Here is a 24625-nt window from a genome sequence, read left to right as displayed (position 1 = left end):
GTCATATCGCTATGATGTCTGTAGTGTGACAGTTTATAGTGATGTCAAGCACTGGGGCATCATGCCACATACATGTGGCATCATATTCCTCCCAGTCACATTATCCTGACACCAGGCTGACCAGTTGCAACACTAACCTCTTAATGCTGAGCACCTAGCAAAGCAGTTGTTAGTACCTTTTGTACAAGTCTTTGGTATGACTTGGCCGGGTTTCAGTTTCATGACCTCCTGGATCTAAGGTCCCATTTTTCGTGCTGTACTAGCTTGTGAGAATGATAACACAAAGAATGAATTTAAAAAATCAAGTGGATATAGTCAACAAATATCAGGAATCATGCCTCTTAATCAATTTCCCCTAGAAATAATAATTATAGATTTGACCAAATTTATTGCTTATATCATGACATTGTCTGAGTTGAGTTGAATGTTTTTCTATCAGTTATACCAGGTTCAAGGTCATTGGCCATGACAAAAAGTTTTGTCCTGCACTTAACAGTCATCTTGTGAACATGTTAACTCAGTCATGTACGAAGGTATTTCTGTTACCAAATTTGGTTCCTGGAAATTCGCTTTGGCCATGAGAGCATCAGACCCATACAGAGGTGCTTGTTTGCATAGTTAATGTTGTTGTTTAAGGTTTATGTATGTGTAAAAACTTTGCCTTCCCATCAAATCTCCAACTGTATTTATAGTTCATGGAACTTGGTCAGTTTGTTTTTAGCATTATTCTGAAAGACCCCAGGTTTCAGTGACCTATTTTTTTAATACTAATTAATTTGTTTAAAGGTTAATATTAATGGAAGTTTCATCTTACTGGCAGATCCACAGCTGTAGCTGGTTGTGCTAATGGAACTTAAAAAAGGTGTTTCTTAATGGAACTTAAAAAGGTGTTCCTTGTGTCTTTCTGAACCAGCCCAGATTAAGGCTGGGTGCACTGACCTATTTTCTTTAGGAAGGATACTTTTAGTCAGGTTTGGTCCAATTCTCTTCAGAGGATTTAGAAAGAAATTGTTTGAAGTTTTTTAAATTTATTTTTTAGTAACAGCAGCCATCTCTGAAGGTGGATCATCATCATTTGATGGACTTGTAATATCTTCTTGACAGTATGTTTTCTGTCAGGTTTGATCAAACCTTTAAAAATGGTTTTTACTATTTTTAATAACAGCAGTCATATTTGATGGCAGATCAGTATTATTTGTACAAATTGAAAGTCCTTCATGACAAAATTCTCTGGGCCAGATTTGTTTTAAGCAGGTCAAGTGGTTTTTGAGAAGTTTTAAATAAATAGCAAATATTGATGGACACATGATTTATAACATATAATGGATGTAAGGCATATCATAAGTTCATTTGGATTTCTGGCCACGTGAGATAAAAACATGGGGAATATAATACTATGTCATTGTCAGTCCATTTATCTGTCCACATCTTAAATTATTCATTTTTGCAAAATAACTAGGTTTATACCATCAACGTTTTTAACATTTTGTGGATGGCTGACACTTTGGGTAAGAAAGAAGCATATTGATTTTAAGGTCTAAAGGTCAATGGTACAGATTGAAAGAAGAGGAAATTCTGCATTACAAACTTTTTGGATGTCATGCACTCGAGTTAAGATAAAAGTCTCTTTATTTGGAGGTTTAAAGAACAAAGTTCGTAGTCATTGTAACTTGAAGAAAAAAAATTGGACTTTTATTAAAAAAATTTTTTTAGAAAGTTCATTGACCGGACCATGTTCATTACTTGCACATAGATGAGAAGGAAGCTTAATCAAAGGTCAAAGTTGTTGAGATCTTTAAAATATGGGGTGCACGTGATTTACTGTTTATAGCAATCCTGTTGACTTGACATATAGCTGGATTTGGTACATGACAGAATCATGTGAACTGAAATAGTTTTGCAATTACTGACAGATTTAGCATGGTCATCATATGAAAATTTGCCTTCTGACAATTCATTGTGCTTCATGATTTTTGTTAGGGTTATTAACCATGACTTAAGACAACTAGTTTCACAGTTTCTGTGCTATAGACTCCATCAAGGGTATAGTGGTGGCATGCTGGATAAGTGGGGATATATTTATGTGAGCAGAGTCTGAACAATGCCTCTAGTTCATAAAGAATGAATTAAAGGGTATCCCATTTGATTACATTTTTTTTGTCTTGTGCACAGTTGAGAATTTCTTACGATAAGAGATCAAATCTAAATAAATTTTGTCAATCTGACAATTTTTTTCTCATCATTTAAACTTAATTTAGTGTATATTCTCCTATTCCTATCAGAATCCTTTGGAAATGATGGCTACAAAATATTGTATGAGGTTGAAGAGAAACGGACTTTTTCAGGCAGTGTCAACACTCTAATCGGAAACAACGAGGGTAGTCTGGTATGTAAATATTTATTATTCAGATTTGGGGGGTATTTTTCATTTAGTGCTGAGCTCTAAATCAAGCCCTGATGGATTAAATAATGTAATTGTCAGTTTGTTTGATTATGATCCCATTACATCATTAACCAATCATCATGCTAGGTTGGTAGATTTACCTTAAGATTGATTCAGCCTTCAGAATTCGTCATGGCAGCATAGTGTCAACAGGCCCATGTATGTATATTGATGTTTGCATGACTAGCTACATTATTTGTAAATAAAACAGGATTTTGTGAGAATTTAAGTATATTGGCAGCTCAATAGTTATGTATTAACTAAGCAAATTGAAACAAGACAAAATGCATGTAAATTGTAGTTAATTTCACTGTGTTGAAAAGGCTTGGAATCCATTAAAAAGAAAATGTTTAGATAATTCCATACAATGCATTTTTAAAGGAAAAAAATGTGATATATATTTATGTGTATATGTACAATCAAGTTGCCCTTTAAAAGTGTTAAAAGGGTTGTATAATGATGTAATTTATGTTTGTATATACAGTGATGTCCTTATTTAAAATTTGTGTGATGTATAATGATGTAATTTATGTGTGGGTGCAAAATAATGATGTCCTTATTTAAAAGGCATGTGATATATAATGATACAATTTATGTGTGCATGTAAATGATGTTCTTATTTGAAAGGCATGTGATAAATAATGATGCAATTTATGTGTGCATGTAAATGATGTTGTCCTTATTTGAAATGCATGTGATGTATAATGATGCAATTTATATGTGGATGTAAATGATGTTCTTATTTGAAAGGCATGTGATAAATAATGATGCAATTTATGTGTGCATGTAAATGATGTTCTTATTTGAAAGGCATGTGATAAATAATGATGCAATTTATGTGTGCATGTAAATGATGTTGTCCTTATTTGAAAGGCATTTGGTATATAATGATGCAATTTATGTGTGGATGTAAATGATGTCCTTATTTGAAAGGCATGTGATAAATAATGATGCAATTTATGTGTGCATGTAAATGATGTTGTCCTTATTTGAAAGGCATTTGGTATATAATGATGCAATTTATGTGCGGATGTAAATGATGTCCTTATTTGAAAGGCATGTGATAAATAATGATGCAGTTTATGCGTGCATGTAAAATGATGTCCTTTAAAATACATGTCTATATCATAAGTTAATTTTTAAGTATAGAAGTATTTAAATGTGTTGAATTTAGGCTTATGGATAGGACAAATATACAGACATAGCCTCAGTCATTGACATCGTCCCTTATTGACATCACCTCTATAAGATATGGCATATACAGACACAGTCTCTACAGAATGACATGGCCTCTACAGATGGACATGTCCTATGCAGACATGGCTCTTAAAACCATGGCCTATACAGATATATCCTCACAAATGTGTCCTAAAAGATATACAGATATAGTCTCTTTTTGATTGACTTTATAGACATGACCTCTGCTGATTGACATGATTTCTAAAGACATGGCCTATACAGACATGGCTTTGACAAACACAGCCAATACAGACATGACCTCTACTGATTGACATTGTCTCTAAAGACATGGCCTATACAGATATGGTTGTTACATAATGATCCATACAGATATGGCCTCTGCTGATTGATATGGTTGCTAAAGACATGGCCTATACAAACATGGCCAATACAGACTTGACCTTTACTGGTTGACCTCTCTGGTGGCCTAAGTGGTTAGAGCATCTGCTTTGGATGCCTGAGGTCGCAGGTTTGAACTCTGGCCGAGTTGTACCAAAGACTTGTAAAAAGGTACTCACAGCTCACTTGGTGCTTGGCATTAGGAGGTTAGTGTTAGGACTGGTCAGCCTGGTGCAGGATTATGTGACTTGGTGGGACATGATGCTACATTTCTGCGGCATGATCCCCCAATGTTAGACATCACTATAAAGTGTCACACTGCAGACATCATAGCAGTATGACTAAAAACTTGTTAAAGCTATGTCAAAAGTCCAAAACATACACACATCTTTGCTGATAGTCATGGTCTCTGAAGACATGGCCTATACAGACATTGCCTTGACAAACATGGCCTTTACAGACATGACCTCTACTGATTGACATGGCCTATACATATATGGTTGTTACAGACATGGCCTATACATATATGGCCTCCACTGATTGATATGGTCTCTAATGACATGGCCTGTGCAGACATGGCCTATAATGACATGACCTCTACTGATTGACATGGTCTGTAAAGACATGATCTATGTTTTGAAGTACATTGTATTTTATTTATCACTTTCTTTTATAATTCTTAGATGTGCCATCTCTGTTAATAGAGCTTGAAACTTGTGAACCAAGGTTTGCAAGTTTGATACCTACACAGATCATCTTGGGTCAGCTCCCATGATGTGTCACTGGGAAAAACATGTTTCCATTTGATAGGCATGATATAGCCAATAATGTGTTCAAAAGTTCCATTAAATCCAGGCAAACAACTGTATTTTATATTTATATAATTTCTCCATTTTCAGCTTTTTGCATTTAAATTTCCCAATATATTTGGTCGAGCAGAGAGGCTTAGTATGGAGCACACCTATGGCACTAACAACACTCGTGGATTTGGAGTTGAATTAGAGAAGCCAGTTGGAGGAGACCCAGATACCAGGTAAAGGTTACAGCTTTGATTTCTTGTATTTGCACTAAACTTGAACATAAACTCACCCTATTTGTAGTTTTTAATTTGAGATAAAGCTTAAACCATTATCTCCCTCCCTCTTTTTTGGACCGCTCTGGTGGCCTAGTGGTTAGAGCATCTGCCTCAGAAGCGGGAGGTCGTGGGTTTGAACCCCGGCTGAGTTGTACCAAAGACTTACAAAAATGGTACTTACAGCTGTCTCACTAGGCACTCAGCATTAAGAGGTTAGTGTTAGGACTGGTCGGCCTTGTGTCAGGATAATGTGGCTGGGTGGGACATGATGCTACCTGTCTGCGGCATGATGTACCAGTGCTAGACATCACTAGAAACTGCCACACTGCAGACATTGTAGTGATATGACTGAATTTATTTTAAAGCTATGTTAAAAATCCTAATCACAGAGATACACTTACACTCCCTCCCTCTTCGCTTCCCCCATGTACACTTGTAACAGACGTTTGCAGGATGGTAGGACAATATTATGAATCATATGTTAATGTTATTATATTTTGATGACCTAAGTAAAACTGAGCATGTATAGGATTGAAAATTTGTGCAGTTTGCTTATTGGTGCTATGTTTCTGGGCAGTTTCTTATTTGTGATATGTTTCTATGCAGTTTGCTTATTCATGATATGTTTCTATGCAGTTTCTTATATGTGATATGTTTCTATGTAGTTTCTTATATGTGATATGTTTCTATGCAGTTTGCTTATTTGTGATGTTTCTACACAGTTTCTTATATGTGATATGTTATTATGCAGTTTCTTATATCTGATATGTTTCTATGCAGTTTGCTTATTTCTGACATGTTTCTACAATTTCTTGTATGTGATATGTTACTATGCGGTTTCTTACATGTGATATGTTTCTATGCAGTTTGCTTATTAGTGATATGTTTTTATGAGATTGAATAAAGTATTTGCAAGTTGTCCTTGTTTTGAAATGTTTGTCTAAGTTTGAAAATTTTATGTTCTGAAAATATGTGATTGACAGAATCAAATAAAGGCCAATAATAAATGGTAGCATCGTACTAATGGAGGAAAAAACGTTGAGCACTTTAGATGGTCTGCAGTACCATAGTATCATTTATTGTTTGTGGGTCTCAATTTGTGGTTCTTTAAAAAAGGGATATTTTCAAGGGTACTTAATTTTGTGGCTTTGCCTTTCAAAGTTTGAATATTTGTCGATATTTAATTTCATCGATTAACCTCTACAAATACCCCAGATAAAGAATACAAAAGAACAAAACCATGCTGACGACAAATAGTGGTCACTTAAATGGATGAAACAGCACTACTGCCAGTATGAGCATAGATCAAACATCTGTCAAGATCAATCGCTTATGCTCAGCATCAAAGGGAGCCAAGACAACCACCGAAGTTAATTGGTTAATAAAGTATAAGTGTATGATCTCTTCCTTAAAGCACTGTCCATAAAGTTGCACTATCTATTACTTTCTGATGATCAAGGCATTAGCACAGTGGCTTAAGGATGGTAAAATTCAACTTAGATCCCTGTCAGTTCAGATGTACACATGTCAACTAAACACATGACTCAACTGTCCATGGCTCAATGCAGTTAACAAGCATTTGAGGTATTCAGAGCCCATCAAAGTGTGAAGATGCTAACTAAATTGAAAAATAATGGAATCATTCCTTTATTTGAGTCTGGCTTATAAACAAATTAGCTTCAGTCACTAGACATTACTTAAGACTTCATCATTCAAGCTAATTCATACTGAATGGATAATTGCAGCTCACACAAGATTTTGAAAGATTGGACCTAATTATCTGTGGCTTTAAGAATGCTGGACTCATTTGATAAACAATTTCAGGATTATTTACCTGACAGACATTTGTGTCTACCAGCAGACTTGATTAACATGATGGTGATCCAGTGGTTTTGTCCATAAGTCAGTGAAGTGTGACCTTCAATATTCTGGAGTAATTTGGTTATATAGGTAGTGTTTCATTAGTAATTGTGCTTCAAGCAATAGTTCTAGTGTTTTGCAGTCGTGTTGTTCATGGGATTAAGCATGGATGGATAAAATGAGAGATGCTTTCATGAGGATTTAAATTTTTTGACAAACAGTTTCATACGTTTGAAGAATCAGTTTAAATAAAATTTTAATCTAATTTCATCTGCTAGTATCATTTTATATTCTTTCTTTCATTTTCAGTAATAATAGTGTCTGAATACCTTAAGTTTTTTCTTGCTTTTCTGTATCATTATTAATTCATTCAGCCCCAATCCTGTCTGTAGGTGTGATGAGGCTGTACCCTACTTCTGACCTCTGTATAGTAAAGGTCATTTGAGGTACAGCAGAGTGGGTGGTATTACAAAAAAGCAGACAGATGATACCAGATAATCTGGTCTTTCTACTTGCAGTACAAAATGCAGATGGAAAAGTGTGTCATTTGAGACCCAAGTTTTTTAAACCAAAAATTTGCCCATTGTCGGGATTGGATTTTGTGTCCAGATTTTAGACTTTTTGGCCTGTGATCTAAGGCAGACTGGTTTGAGACAGATGAAACCTTGCAAAACATAGAATTAGTTGAGGATTGGGAGTAAGAAGTGGCCAGGAGACATGGGTCCAATAAGCAAAAAAAGAAAGAAAAAAAACTCCAACTTTCACCCTTCTGCACATGCATGACCCCAGTAGTAGTGAAAAACATTGCTTATAGCACAGCTAGGCATTGGTCTAAGCAAAAACCTCTTGGAAGGAGATGTATTTGTATGTATTAAGAATTAACCCCCAAAATGTGTTTACTACCCCAATTTCATGCAAAAATGACAAAAATCTCCGGGGCCGAAATAGTTTAACAACATATTGATTTAAGGCAGTAAGTGCACATTACAGTTACCAGATATGATATAGATATATGTGTGTTGAAACATAAAATGCATTATAATTCTGTTTTTAATAGTTAAAAAAATAAAGCAACACATTTAAGGGTAATATTTTATTATCAGATTACAGAAATGACATTGAATTATCAAATAGCAAGATCTCTTGGACCGAATTGCAGAAAAAATGGGTGGGTGGGCTTCTGTATCATATGTTGCTAAGTTTTCATTTGGTCATTAATTTGTGGCTCATGGTAACAAAATCCACAAAAATTGATACATCACGTAAATTAGTAATACTGCAGTAGTTGCCATTTACTATATGACATTACTTATTCTTGTACTGAGGTGCTGTAAAATAATCAAAATAAATCATTAGAAAATTACTTTGGAGATTTAGGAGTTAGAAATGATTGTGCAGTAACTGGTCTTGTGCAGCTGCTGATGTTGCAGACTCACTACAGATTACTGATCAAGTTCCTTATTATTTGTTTTGTTTTTTGTGTACAGACTGGGAGGAAGTGTGTATCAGACCCAAGGCGAGTATCCTTGGAGTGGCTACAAGGAGACTGACAGAGGTGTATCTCTTGATCTCTCTGTAAGTATTTATCTCCTATCGTTAGACTCATCTACATATTAGCAGTGTGAGATAAGAATTATATCCTACTCATGAAGATAAATTTGGTGTCAGTTGCAATATGCTGAATAAATTGTTTGAGTAGGTGCAAATTAAAATGGAAAAAGCAAGCATGAATTTTGTATTCCTTACCATAAACATCCTACAGTGATATGTTAGAATAATCATTATCAAAAATGCAAGCATAATATTTAAATCTACTAGTACAAAAAGATGACATTAGTAAAAAAAAGCATATGACTTAGCTGCAGATGCTTTTGACAATGAGGACATCAAGGATTATGAAAATGAAGACATCACAGATTATGACAGTGAAGACATCAATGATTATGACAATGGGGACATCAGGGATTATGACTGTGAGGATGGCAAGGATTATGAGATTGTGGATATCAAGGGTTATGACAATGAGCACAGAGATTATGGCAGTGAGGACATTAAGGTGTATGGCGGTGAGGACATCAGGGATTATGGCAATGAGGACATTGGATTATGATGAGGACATCTGATTATGTCAGTGAAGACAGGATTATGACAATGCAGACATCAAGGATTATGGCAGTGAGGACATCAAGGATTATGACAATGCTGACATCAGTGATTATGACAGTGTGGACATCAAGGATTATGACAGTGAGGACATCAAGGATTATGACAATGCTGACATCAGGGATTATGACAGTGTGGACATCAAGGATTATGATGAAAGAATAAATAGGATTATGATTGAGTTCTGATACTGTTTAAACTAGCAAAAATTCATGACAGTAGTAATGATGAGAACAAAAAATGGTGAGTATAGGAATGATGACAATAATGATTATGATGATGTTGATGAAATCACTGGTACTATTTTCTCAGTATTAGAGGTGGTTGGTCAGCATCCATGCATTGATAAAGTGCAATATTTTCTCTGGTAATAGTGTATCATGGTATAGTCTATGATTATTGGTGCCTTAAGCCAGTAGAGTTAATCATAGATTAAATGATATAAACTTGTTGTCTTTTTATCCCATGAATGAAGTAAATAACAAGGCCTCTTTAAGCATCTAAAAAGACAGTCTTATTTTACCTGCTGCAGGAGAACACTGATGATTCGCTTCATTATAACAGGAAGTAAGATATAACATGGTCATGTCATGGCACCCAATTATTTTTCTTATTCATGAAACTACTTGCAACATTAGTCATGTTGATGAATGTAAAAATAATTCAGTTAAGTTTCAGAACTATATCTTTCGGATCATAATTAATTTTTTGGGACAGCAGTGAATAGTTTTCACTGGGCTATCTTAATTCTAATTGTCAAGTAACTTCGCAGGTTGTAAAGTTGAACATCCATCTGGTATTGATTGTCCCCATCCCTGACACTTATATATGTATTCATACAATTTTGATCATTCTCGCTATACCATAAATAGTTACATAGAATTATCAGTTGTTATGAACTGGAATTAACACATTTTAGCTGGGTCACCCGTACAGCTACATAACTGCTACAATACTCATTCTAAATTCAACTTTATAAAAGAATTTTAGTGTATCATCAATTAACAGTTATAAATCTCAAAGAGGTTTCAAAATACAGTAAAACCTGTCTTAGTGGACATCTCCTTGTAGGAGACACCTGCTCATAATAGGCACTTTTAGGGATCACCATTAAAAACCTTTATATATTTGTTCCTTTTATTTGCAAATTTGTTTCCCTTGGTTAATGATAGACCAAAAAAAACTGAACAAAATTCTTATTTTGGGACAGCATTCCATACATCCTCCATATTGGTCACGAGATTAAGCATTTCAGTTATCATTTCTGTTTTGATCTTTGTTCACAGTTTCCAACCCGATGGGGTGCACATGGCATAAAATGGGCTGGCGAGTGGAGGGAAATTAAATCCTTGTCAAGGTCAACATCTTTTGCTGTGAGAGAGCAGGCTGGACACAGTCTTAAATCAAGCCTTAAGGTTTGTTGAGCATCACAAGTTCTTGTATTCACACTTGTGCAGATATGTTGTAATGTGTCTGTTTGTCTGTCTGCCCATCAATCCAAGTGTTGGTGCGTGCCAGCTGGTTCTGCTTGTAAGCTGAACATGGACTTCACAAACTTTAAGTCTCATCATATTGGGTTTCATGTTTCGTTTGGATGAGCAGATGACTACACAGGTTTCTGAATCCATGATGGAGTCCCAAGGGGTAGATGGATAATGTTTGGAATCTAAAGGTCATATTTTAATAAGTTATATTTACTGTTCCCTCAAACCGGACCAATGATTGAGGGATGGTGACCATAACTTGTATGACATTTTACTGTGTAAATAAATGATAGTGAAGGATTTAAACCCTATGGGCAGAAGAAAATGAAAACAACATGCATGTGTTTGCAGTAGTATCCATTTCTAATAGATCAGTTATTTTGACTCATTGTAAACTTCAGCTATATTTATTCTACATTGACTGTACAGGCTCTATGTACTTAAACAACTTACAGTATGTACTCTAACAACTTACAGTATGTACTCTAACAACTTACAGTATGTAATCTAACAACTTACAGTATGTACTCTAACAACTTACAGTATGTACTCGAACAACTTACAGTATGTACTCGAACAACTTACAGTATGTACTCGAACAACTTACAGTATGTACTCGAACAATGTACAGTATGCCTATTGTAAATATTTTTAATTTAAAGTCAGAGGTTATGATAATTCACTGATTCTGTCTGAGTAGAGTAAAATTAGAATTATTATCTCGCAGTGTCATTTTAAAAGAAAAATGAAGCAAATCTTATAATTTGGGAAATTACTGATTTAATTTGTTGATATAAGTCCTTTACCAAATTAAGCTCTGCACACTGTATTCTACTGTTCATTGATTGATCATCCAAGGGAATTGAACATTCCAACTCAGGGTCTATTATACAACTAAAAAGTTGTGGCGGGGGAATTGTTTCTTCCATTTCAGAAAAGGGATATTTTTCTAAATATATGTATGATTTAATGAAACCATTATGGTAGAATTTGAACATATGCCTGCTTTTTGTGTATTCAGTTAATTTTGGGAGTGATATTTATTACAAATTAATGTAAATCACACAAGTACCCGCACTTCAATTGACATTGCTATCTTGGAAACATATAGTACAGCTGTTTCAGTAAAAATAGAAAAACTGACAGATCAGGATATATAGACAATTTATGTGGATTCATTTGATACTGTTTTTGCGAAATTTACTTTTTTTTTATTCCTCACTGCAGCATACCTTTGTTCGTGACAGAAGAGATGATGCCATTCTTCCAACCACAGGGACATTTATTAAAACTTCTCAGGTGAGAACATCCTTAGAGTTGATTAGATTTTCTGATAGCTAAAATATCAAAGACATTAAACTTGAATATCAACACATTTATTTGAGGATATTTCAAAATGTATCCCTTCTGCCTTATAAAGCAAAGAGAAACAAAACAGTGTTTATTTGTCTTCATCCTATATTGCAGAGCCAGAAGGGGTGGGGTGTTAGGCTCTGTTGGGTATATGAAAGCTAAAAAATTTCACTCGCATAGTTGGGCAAATGTTTTACTATTTTACTTGCCTGGACCAAGCTATTAGTACAAGTTTGCAGGTGGGTGGTTGGGTGGGATGGTTCTTTCAGCTTGATTTCCAAAGATTCTGGTCATGCATGAGCTGCACTTTACCAGTCTTGATAAATGATGGCATTTGTATGCATCTTTGTGATACAGATTCATGATCATCTGCAAATTTTTTGGCTTTTAATCTAGTTTAATTCTTTAATACAAGGTTCCCATGGTCATGGAAAATCCTGTAAAAATATTGTCATGGAAAGTAATGGAATAGTTAGGGAAAGAAATTTGTCATGGAAAATTACCACAAATTGAAAGTCTATTTACTACCTGGCCATTCTTTAGTGTTAAAGTGGGTGAATCATATGGCTGTATGTGGAGTAGAGGCCACCTTGATAAATTAGCTGACTATGTGATTATCTTTCTTATCATGTTGTTCAATGTTATCATTATTTCCTCTGTGCAGATCCAACTTTCCATCCTTTTCATAATAAAAATTAAATAATTTAGGAAAGCAAAATCAGAAATTTGTCATGGAGATGTCATGGAGCAAAAACTAAGATTTGTGTAGGAACCCTGTTAAAACCATTTCTGAGCACATTTTATTCTTAGACATATAGGTAACAGTGTTTATATGACCTGAATCAGTTAGTAAAATCTCTTGATCCTCTTCTTTAAATCTGTTATTTAAGTTTACTTGTTTTTTTGTTTTCTTTAGAAACTTCATAATTTTGCAAAAAATTTAGCAAAATCCGTTTTAGAAATATTATAACTATCATTAATTTTTAAACTTGTTTTCACTCAGATATTATCAATTTTAAGAAAAGCATTTTTACATATGAATATTTTGAAATTTTTTTGTTTTCTGTTTGCCAGGAGTTTGCAGGCCTTGGAGGAACAGCTGAATTTGTGAAGGGAGACATTGAACTTCAAGCCAACAAATCCTTGTTCCTGGACACTGTAGGTGGTTACATTGAACTGACTATTTTATGAGCTATGGAACCAGTCTCTCTTTGGTGCAGTATTAAATATTCTGTTTAAGTGAATGAAGGTTGCTGATAGGCTGAAAGTAATTACTGGAATTTCAAAAAAAATTTGTTTGGAAGAATTCTGTATATGGGTAAATTGTATGCAATAGTAGAATTGCATAAATGACAATTTTTCATCTTATTTCATTTGCTGCATAGGCATTTCAGGTTGTAAAGGAGGAGATCAGTTTAAATAACGGTTTGTCTGGTCCCATTCCACAATGATCCTTGTAATATTATTCATTCCATATATTATTTAACAGATGATTGTTGTGAAGAGCATTCTGATTGGTCAATAGTTTCTACTCATCCAATGAATCGTTTTGTAATATAAACTGATGGATATGGAAAGAAAGAAGCATGGTTACAAAATATGGCATCTTGAATTAAAGCTAGAGATAGAGACACAGAAACAAAAAGTATGGATAATGGTTTGAAAAATGTGTGCAAATGGGAATAGCTTGAACACAAAGTTGACGAGAAGTAGTTGGTCAATTTGTAAGAAAACTGAATGCAAGCGGATTAGCATTTTTTGATGTTTTCCAGAAAGACTTGAACTACTCTATCATGGCTGGAGTTTGGAGCAGCATCTCCAAAAAGAAACTGCATATATTCTTTATTATGTATTTCTTGCAGAGAAAGCAGGTATATTTTTATGATAAGGACAACTCGAGCATCTGACATGCTAAGTGAAGAGTTGGACCAGTATGATATGGAATTTTGCTATCTTTGTCAGAAAGATTTGAAGTACTATTGCCAAAACTAGTGTCTACCATGTTTCTGTGTTAAGTGGGAAGGAGTTGGATTTGCATCCAGAAAGTAAGGAAGGACAGCATACAGATCACTGACAAGGAAGTGATGATATTGTTGCTAGATACCTTTGTCTTTCAATGATGGTCATGTCTGAACTGAGTTGTTTTCATGACCCACAAGTGGAGTCATCCCTCAAAGTAATTAATTATATTATTGGTTCCAAATCAGGAAGGATAAACATCATACTGTGATGAAGAAAGAACCTGTGAAAACCTCTGCAAGAACCACTGGCCCATATGCCACATTGGCTGAGCCTATGACTTAAATCCACACACAGGTGATATGACAGTAGTTGGTAAAGGTAAGCACTTTAGACAACTTGGCCACCTGAGGCCCCAGAATCAAGGTCATCAGAAGTACATCTTGAAGAAACAGTAGTTTTGGCATTTTGTTGCCTTGCTTCAGAATGTTGAAACTATCATTCTTACAGAGTCAGGTTAGTTTGTAATCAGGGGCAAAGTTTTTTAAGTTGAATTTCAATCCATACATGTAATCATGCAGAAGTCAAGTGAGCTGGAACAGGAAAGTTATGGTTAGTGACATTATTTTTGGGAGGTAAAATGTCCAAAGGCTGTCATGTAAAAATGGGAACACAAAGATTCCTAATACTTCATCTTAGCAGTGTTGTCCTTGCGTGTCCTCATGTCCATCCTCCCACACCTTGGTTATTTCAGGCACTCTATATTGATATATTTTAAAGACTAGACCATGCCATCATGTTGTTAGTAACATGTGATGTGACAGATTTAAGAGAAAAATAACAAAGCTTATCTTCTCAAATTTCATTTTATGTAAAGTTAATGAATATGTATTGTAATAAATCTTTCCTTATTATTCAGCAGTTAGTACTAGGAATTGTCATCAGTAGTAGCCTTAACCATGACTCCCATGTTCAGCTCGCTTTTATGGTAAATTTTACTTTCAGACCTTTATAAATATAATGAATACTACCAGGGGCACATTCAATATCTGTTTGGAAGATATTTCATTGTGACTTTAAATTTGTGGTCTAGCTAACCCATGAAAATGTGTACTGCACGAATTTTAAGTGAGTCATGGTGTTTAGCTTTTATATTGATTAGACCTTGAATGATTTAGATTTCCAGTACACCGTGACATCATTAACAGGATTTATGTCCCCCGTTAGCTTATCCTCTTACTTTGGTTTCTGCGGCACTACTTTACCAAGGATTGTTGGATTTCAACCAAATTTAACCTGAAGCTTTATGCTTAAGTTTAATTTCTAGCATTTCACAACATCATTGAGATCTCTATATTGTCCATCATCTGGTTCATACAGCATAACTTTACTAAGGGATGATAGATTTCAACCAAGGTTATCATACATCTTTATATTTTTGAGACTTTGAATGATCTGGATTTCCAATGTTCCATACTATTATTATGTCCCCTAGATTCCTATTCTCCTTTCTTTGATTTCCTAACTCAAGTTCCTGTATTTAGGGCCCAGAGAAAAAAAATTGTAATGATTGGGTCCCTTTGTGATGCACTCATTGCTAAATAACTTGAGTTATACCTTTATTTTGGGATCTAATCCATATATAAAATGTGGGCAGTAGGTTTCATAGAGATGTGTTCTTACTATTACAAAAGCCTGCTTTGTGAAATGATCAAATGTTGTATGCAAGTGAGTGATATGACACTCACTTGGGCCTTTTGTTTTAATATCTATATTGTAAAATTCCCATTTTGATCATGTTTGCACCCATTTTTCAGAAATTGTTGTTTTTAATTTTTTTTAAATCATGCTTTTATGGTAAAATGTCCAAAGTTAAACTGAAATGTTTTTTTTAAAACAAAAACTAGCAGCTTCACTTAATATCATTCTAGGTTGTGCAGATGTCCTTGGCTGGAGGGTTTATGAAGTCCACTGATCCCCAGAAGGAGATAAAAATCAATGATAAATTTTTCCTGGGAGGACCCCTTACTCTCAGGGGCTTCAGCAAACATGGAGTTGGTCCTCACAGTAATGGTAAATATTTGTGCAATGAAAAGGACATTTTTGCAGCAGTATGAATTTTTCTTTGTTTTAGCTTTACAAATTCACAGCAAAATTACCACTTTGGTTAACAATTATGCTTTGTGCCAGGAGGAGGTTACTTGGTCCTTTCACATTCAAGGAAGCAGATCAGTATGAAAATGTGGTGAAGGCTAGAAAACATCAATAAAGAAAGATTTTGTGAACTTGAGATGGAGGTTACATAAAGAGGATGCAGTTATAAAAAGATTTGAATTAGATTGCAGAAAGATGGCAGAGTGAACTAAGCGACAATATAAATCGGAAGATTAAATGGTAATGAAGCTGCATTAATGCCCATAGTTACATGGCAAATTCATCTACATGGAATGGCAGATTCATCTACATGGAATGGCAAATTCATCTACATGGAATACAGCTCTATAAGGCACATCATTATAACATGGTTCCTTTCATATGATGAATATGGTGATGAATTCAGAGTATTAAAAATATATGCGTAATATCCTTCATTATAAGGTTACTCTAGTGATAAGATGGCATACTCCATGGCTGTCATGGACAATGACATTATAATGAAGGAGTCCTGCATTTAAAATTAACTTCCAGAACTCGATGGATTTAAGGATCAACTACTGTTGAAACAAGAAGCAAAATACTTTTTAAAAAATTACTGGTCCACTCTAAAAATTTATATGTTTAGGTCACTGTGCAGGGGATTATTTTAAATTCTGCCTTCATACTTTTGAGATGTATATTTGTCCAGTTTCAGTAGCTAACATTTAAATTGGAAGTGCAACATTGGTGTCATGCATGTTGGCAGTAAATTGCCCAGCACCCTCAATCAAAATGCATAATCTGAATAACACACAGGAAATGCAGTAGTATTTAACATTTGATACGATTTTGCCTTTTTTTTTTGCATTAGGAATAGACAGTAGTATTGAATTTTCTGTGTATTGTCATTTTATTTGGCATATCTTATGACCATAGTTTAACATGAGTTTTAGCATATTCAGCTGAACCTACCAATTAGTGCTTGGTACTGCTTCTTTGTGGTCAGGGAGCAACAGTATCTCTGTTGCTAAGAACAATGGAACTTGTAATCCAAGGTTCATTGGTTTGATACCTGTCCAGGCCAGCCTGCTTCAAAATGCCTTTGGGAAAGGTGCATAACTCCCATTCCTTGGTATGATATAGCCAAGAATGTGTTAAAATGTTGTTAACACTACCACTGCCTCAAAATCTTTGTTGCCATTTTATGATAGCTCTCTGATATTTTGTTATCCAAGTAAGTTACATAGCTTTTAATAACTTGGAAGTTTTGTAAGTGTTAGTCATTTGACAGGGTCAGATTTTGTTGCATGTGTTTGACTTGGATGTATATCTAAAAAGGTTTGGTTTGTTGTTTTACAGCACAATAACAAAATTATGTTATGACATGCCGAGACAATTTGAGTAAAGTGCCTTACCCAAGGACAATCCTTGGTAGCTGACACAAGTTGATGCATTGATAGAATTCAAACCTGCATCCCTTTGGTTGAAAGTTAGGCTGCTAACCAATGAGCCACCATGGTTCCTGCCTCCATCAGTTGCTTGTTGGGTCTATTATGCTTCCTGAACCAATAAGGGTTGCATCCAAACAGCACAATTTTGCATACTGTATCATGTCTTAATAGATAAAGTACCTGTGAAATAATATATTTAAAAGATATTTCTACCTGTTTTTGTAAAAGTCTTTTCCATTTTAAACTCCTTATATTGTTAAGAGGTAGAGATGATGTGAAATTTAGATTGATTTTTTTATATGGTACTCACTTCATTAGAGGTTTAAGCATGACCTCAGATAATTGAAGGTTTAATCTGGATCCCAGTTCACTCATTCATTGGAGGTTTAATCCAGATCTAAGTTGATCAGAGGTTTAATCTTGACCTTCACTGGTTTTTGGGAGGTTTAATCTGGACTTGGTTCATCAGAGATTGAATCTGGACCCCAGTTCAGTTTCATCAGAGGTTTAATCTAGACTTCAGCGTATTAGAGATTTTGCTTTTCCCATGTAGAATGAAATTATGTGATACTAGTCATTTCATTTTTGCTAGTAGTGAATTTAGTGTTGCTAATTGAATTTTCCAGCAACATGGCAGCACATTTTTTGAGATTTATTTTTTGCAACATTGAAAACAGCATTGACATTTACAATTTCCTGAAATAAAGACTTGCTCCCCAGCAAGCACATACATTAATTTTGTACAGGATCTGATGCAGATATACATTACACATGAAGCGTCCTGATGTAACTCTTGTTGAATATTTTCTTATTGTAAATTTTCGTGCTGTCATTTTGGACCAAACAGTAAGTTTGTTACTTTGGCAAATATGTTTTTAAAAAAATCATATTTGTGTTTAGTGTCAAATTTGTATCTGTGCACATTTTTTGTTTAAGGTAATGCCCTTGGTGCTGACACATTCTGGCTTGGTGCCTTACATCTGTACACTCCACTTCCATTCAGGCCTGGCAAAGGTGGATTTGGAGATCTGTTCAAGTCACATTTCTTTGTAAATGTAGGCAACTGCATCAACTTTGACTACGGTAGGTATTGCAGTACAATACATTTGATTGTTCATCATGTATATGCAATCAACACTTCTGATACAGTAACAGTTAACACAGTGGTGAAGCAGTCTATGCATAGCAAAGCTCAGAAGTAATGCTTTCTAACATTAAAGCATTCTTATAATTGGCTGCAGTATGATGCAAGTAAATGATTGATTAACCTAAATAAATGGAATGCATGGATTTGTGTGCCTGGATAAATGATGATGTCACCGTGTATGTTAGTTATTATGAAGAACATCTTGCAAACATAGCTGTCTAAAATTTCTTAAAAGTTTAAGCTTCTTTTATGCATTTCATAGCAAGATATTAAAATATATTTTTATGAGAAAATTGATGTCGCCACAGTGCTGATATCACTTTTGGAACGTTTTCCCCCCATTTTGGAAATATATCTGGTCTTATGTATGTTATTCAAACCTGTATTTTCTTAGTTTTGCCCGTGTCATTTTTCATCTTCTGTTTCCCTCTCTCTCTCTCCACAGCAGGATGTACAGATCTTAAAATGTGTCAACTGTAGTCCCTCTAGTGTACATTTATGCAGTCAATGAGGTGCCATCATGAAATGCCTAAAAACCAATTCCACATGGCAAAAAGTAGACTTTGGCTACTTGCTTTTTTATAATTAGTTTTCTACATCAATCACAGAAACAGGCAGTGACTGAACTACATTATCTGTTGCTTTGTATCACTCATAATACTCTTTGACAGATGGTATGCATTTATAAGGAAAAAACTAAATAAACAAAATAAAGAATAAAAATCCTTACAAGTAAACTAAAATAAATCTTTTGTTTAAAGATATGCTCTGAAGACTGTGATATAACCAGTGTAATATTTCTTCATTAACCAACCAAACAGTATCAATCCTTGCATAAAATGTTTTAACAAAGGTAAAAATCTCTTTATTTACGTATGAATAGTATACAAAAAATTTGACAAAAGAAGCAATATAGAAGAAAATTTGTAAAATTTCAGTCACAGAACATTGTAAAATTAAAAAACTTCTTTTTATTGATGTAGTAATGCAGTTGTTCATCTCATTGTCACAGAATGGAGAAAACCCAAGCAAATTGCCATAAAAAATGTATAATAAAAAGAAAATCTGCTTTATTTAGCAGACAGCATGGAAATATTTCACTTGTGAACTGGAAACATTTTGCATTGTCACTTGTGGCTTCACCACTCATGACAATACAATGTTTTCACTTCACAGGTGAAATATCTACATATATCTACAAAGAAAATGTAGATATCGTATAAACTCATTTTTATTAGCAATATCCAGTACAAAATTGCAAACTAACGTAATGGAACAGAATGAACATTTATAATAAAGAAAATACATCTTAACATTACCATATTACCTGATTTCAATTTATGTTATTTCTAGATAGGGATATGAGGGAGAATGCCCGCTTATTGGGAGAAAACATACGATTGGCCTATGGATTAGGTATTGTTCTACGGTTAGGAGGAGTAGCTCGCTTGGAGTTGAATTATGTAATTCCTAGATGGCTCCAGTCATGTGATAGGTAAGTTGTATCAACTCTTCTTTTGCCACAATTTATTAGCCTGTTAATCACAACACAAAACAAAATAGCATGGCCGACTCTTCAATACATCACAAGACTTAAACAAGAAGTAGAGATATTATTCAAGCAGATTGCTTGGTTTCCTTTCATGTCTTCTAGCAGTTCTCTGATCAGGCATGTTGTCTTCATGTTAACATTTAGTTTTTAGCTCACCTGGTTGTTAGACCAAGCAAGTTTATTGTATGGATTTGAATCTAATACATATCATAATTTTCTGTCTATATAAATTGTTTGTTACTGCTCAGGATGCCACATTTGTGCTCTGATTTTGATCAGACCAAGAATATATAAACGTAGCATGAAATGTTATGAACTAGATCCACGCGTATTAATGAGGTCATCATTCATCTGATTAGCTACGCTTGTTACCCCTCTGATGTACCATTTTATTGCAACTTGGAATGGACTTTTATCATCAAGATCTTGGAAGATTTTGATACTGGACAAGATCCATGCATATTGATGATGTGATCCTAGCAACTTATTTTCTGATCAGACTTGTTAAATAGTCTTGCTTCATCAAAATGTTTGATGAGCTTGATTACAAGATAATATTGTATCAGATTGGCTGAGCTTGTTATCACTCGAGACAGAATTTTTTTATTGAAGTTTGCTGAAAGTTGGTAAGTAAGCTTTTATCATTATTGTCTCAGATAAATATTTTAAGTGAAAACTGCATATTAATGAGGTGATCGTGCACCTGAATATTTAAGCTTGTTAAGCCGCCAAGGACTGATTTCAACAGAACTTGGCAAATATGGTTATATCTTCTAGAACATCTTAGAAAGTTTGGTTATGAACAGGATCAAAACACATTACTTAAACCTTTATTATTGGCAATAACTTCTGTCAGACAAGAGTGAAATAAGTAGAATACCGTATATATTTGCTTACAATCCGAGTTCAACTGCAAACTGCACAGACCCAGATCTGCTGTCACATAATGCACTTGCAGTTCTGGGTCTATGCAGTTTGTTAGGAGTAATCAGTAGAACAAACAAAATAGACACCAATCTGCCATTTTGTGATCAGGGTCAATTTTTTTGTAGTTGACATGACATTTTCGACCTGACTTAAATGGTACAACAGTATCCATTTCCAATACACATTGGACACCAAAAAATTATGTCATATTTCTCATGTATAACATGTAGTTGTATGAATTAATAATAGACCCTGATCTACCATTGTACAGTGTGAGCTGAGCAGGTTCTGTTGCTATTAGCATTAATTAAAAAATCGATCCGTTTCATCTCCCTATACTTTACACAGAGAAAAAAATTTATTGAACAATAGATCTCTGGCAGCCTGCACATCACTAGTAGTAATGTCCTATATGCTGTTACATTCTGACATCATCACATGTGCAGCAATTATATAGTACTAGATCAATGAAGCGAACAGTATAGAAAGCCATATTTTGTTTGTATGTCATGTTTTATAATGACTTGATAAAGAGGCATCTGTTTTGGAAGATAAATACATTTTTTCAAGGGTGTATTTTTTGGGAAGTGAAAAATTAGTCATTCCTGATAGCAGAGGCATCAATAGTTAAGATTTTGGTTAGGGTTTTTCAACAGTGCTTTGATAATGGGCTTGACATGGTCGCCCTGGCTTTCTTATTAGTATAATATCCTCATGCTGGCATGCTTGATGACTATTTAAAATTGCAACGTAGAAAACTGGTACAGTGTGACCCTGCTATAGTGTGCTCCGTTATAACGCGAATTCGGATATAATATGGTCATTGTGTGGCTCCCGAAATTTCATATACATGTATTTTTCTTGTGCACAAAAAATATTCTTTCTTAAAAAGTAAGAAAAAAAAGCAAAAGGTTTGTTATCATTTTGAGGAAGAGATTGCATATGAATAATACAAGATGATTGTGGCTTGGCTCCTGAAATTTTATATTTTTCTTGTCCACGAAAAAGTATTTTTTTCCCCTTAAAAGTACAAAGAAAAAACCGCATAAAAAGTGCATTCTGGGTTCCGTTAGGTCTTCGCCAATGTCGCAAACTTGGATTGTTTTTCCTAATTGGCTGCAAAACATACCATGTGGCTTTTTTTAATTTATTGGCGACATTGTTGGCTGTTTAAACTTTTATATACAACCATTGGTTTGGAGTGCAGAAATTCAGAGGCCCCATGAAAGGAAGCCGCAAACTGGATATAAAATGCACTGAAATTTATCTATTGTTACATAAACAAATTCTTTGTCCATATTGACAAACCATCTAAACAGTGCATTGTTATATCATAATCCGCTAGCATGAGTTCTCTATGTTGTGAAATATCCGCTTTTTTGTTGTTGACATTTCTGGTAACGGAGATCAACCGAACAAGGAATTGTCTCGTAATCTATCTTTCATCGGATTTTCGGCCGCGTGCTAGTAATTAATATATTTATAAAGACTGACATTTGTATGTGGATGGTAAGTAAAATTCCTCTTCTTTTCACTCAGAATTAAATCCTTCAGAACACTAACATTTTCTGTAATAATCCCTGTCATCAGAAAACCTGCGTCTCTATTGTCCATTGACCCTTTGTTAATTTTCAGACGCATGCGTGGAAGGCTGCATCATGCTGCTGCTACCACAAATGTAAAAGAAAAATACATCTTACTTATTGGTTTATTCAAAAGGCATGGAGGGACAGTAACTAGAATAGTCCAAACAATGGCCAATTCCTTTTTAAAAATGTACCAAGATAAAATGGTTTGCTGAAATTTCAGAGGAAACTGATTACATTTGAAGCACCGACCGTTATGAAAACGTACTCAGCAAATGGAAAAAATACCAGTCTCAATCATGCAATACTGTTATTTGATGATGCCACCAGAATAAGAAATGAACATTTGTTTGGTTCTCCAAAGTTGTCCTTTAGCGGTGACTTCAGTAGCGCATGCACCCTTCATCAAAGAAAGCTGACTACAATCTTTCAATAACAGCAAAGAACTTTTCTTCAAAGGAAGTCATTATCAAACTTAAACAAAAGTGATGGAATCTGGATTTTTGCATTTTCCAACATGACTGGAACACTTTAACTGTGCTTGGAAAGTTTCCTTTTTGTAGGAAAAAGTTTATGAACGCTACCAACGGTGGCTTAAAACGCAAACTAACTTTTAACAATTTGGAACGTACTGAGAAGTAAATGTACTTTGTCATTCATTACGTGATTGTGCTATGTTTTTCCACTGAATTCATACCAATATGACCTGTTACAAAATTATTGAATATTTTAATGCTGTGTGTGTGCTTTTTTTCAATGGAATCGCTTGTATTGTGGATTCAATGTATATGATGAGGTTTGCGGGTAAGTATACGGTGTTGATACTCTATTCATGCTATACATTAGACATTTATATATAAACAGGATTCACTTATATGTACCAATTCATGGTTCTCTAAATAAATTCAACTATTTATTATGTCTTCTGTTTTCGCTACAGGTGTATTTCTCATTTAATATGCATCAATTTAAGATGGTAACTGTGCTGATGAAGCACATATTTTACCGCCTGCATTTATTACCTACACCCCCTCCAATTTTTTTTGGGTACATTTTCTTCAGCTAACTGACCTGGTTGCTTATAGCATGGTTTGGTCTATAATGTGGTCGGGTTCTACGGCTCCCAACTACCATGTTATAGCGGGGTCACACTGTATTTACTTTTGAAAAAAATCTCTCTTTTAAAAGTCATCATTTAAGTACAACAAACTGATCTGCCAGCAAATTATGTTAAGGTGGGTCAGGGTCTATATGTACACTGAAACTGAGGGTAGTTTTGTTGAAAATGTAAAGTTTGAATTGTTTTCATTAAGTACTACTTTTTTCCTATTTCAGTGCCAATCCAGGATTGCAGTTTGGAATAGGGCTCACATTCTTGTGATATCTTCCTGGTGTGGACACCTGGTACTTATTGAAAGTGGCTTGTGATTTGTGAGGGTTTTTTTTTTTTACCCAAAGAAATGTTTGGAATTGCCATGTACGTTGACAAAGGAAATGCTGTCTTAGATAATCATGTGTCAATTTTAGCAGGGATCAAATTCACATGTAAAAAATATTGGTACAACTTTTTTTTTTAGGACTTTGATCTTGGACCCTGATTCAAATATACTTGTTTGATGAATATATTGCCAGTTTACATCTTAAGTTGTGTAGAACCAAAATAACTTTTTTGATGAATTGATGTCTAATTTGAGGAGCATCAATGATATTAACGTATTAAAAATCATTAGTTGTGAATGCATTTGTGTGATTTAGTAAACAAAATGTAATATTTTTGTATCTGTGGATAAACTAGATTCAGTTTTGAACATGGACCGCATTAAATACATTAGTAGTATATTTTGTAATGATTCTGAATTTAATTTTTCTTATAATATATATAAATACATAATAAAAAATACAGGAAGAATA

At 34.5% G+C, this 24625-nt stretch overlaps 1 protein-coding gene across 1 annotated transcript in view; it reads left to right on the top strand.

Moving 5' to 3' along the window:
• LOC149785277 (sorting and assembly machinery component 50 homolog) overlaps positions 1-24625 on the top strand; it is a 38823-nt gene extending 14198 nt beyond the window's left edge. Inside the window, exons 5-14 of the mRNA XM_089979146.1 lie at positions 2283-2386; positions 4921-5054; positions 8444-8531; positions 10406-10534; positions 11831-11902; positions 13031-13114; positions 15847-15988; positions 18439-18585; positions 20003-20144; positions 24050-24625. Coding sequence (XP_089835272.1) covers positions 2283-2386; positions 4921-5054; positions 8444-8531; positions 10406-10534; positions 11831-11902; positions 13031-13114; positions 15847-15988; positions 18439-18585; positions 20003-20144; positions 24050-24095 — 1088 coding nt within the window. The 3' untranslated portion in view covers positions 24096-24625. The remainder of the gene's footprint in view (positions 1-2282; positions 2387-4920; positions 5055-8443; positions 8532-10405; positions 10535-11830; positions 11903-13030; positions 13115-15846; positions 15989-18438; positions 18586-20002; positions 20145-24049) is intronic.

This window comes from Sinohyriopsis cumingii, chromosome 13 (assembly GCF_028554795.1).
Source record: "Sinohyriopsis cumingii isolate HCF-2022 chromosome 13, ASM2855479v2, whole genome shotgun sequence".
Lineage (NCBI taxonomy): Eukaryota > Metazoa > Mollusca > Bivalvia > Unionida > Unionidae > Sinohyriopsis > Sinohyriopsis cumingii.
This window is presented reverse-complemented; position numbering and strand designations above follow the sequence as displayed.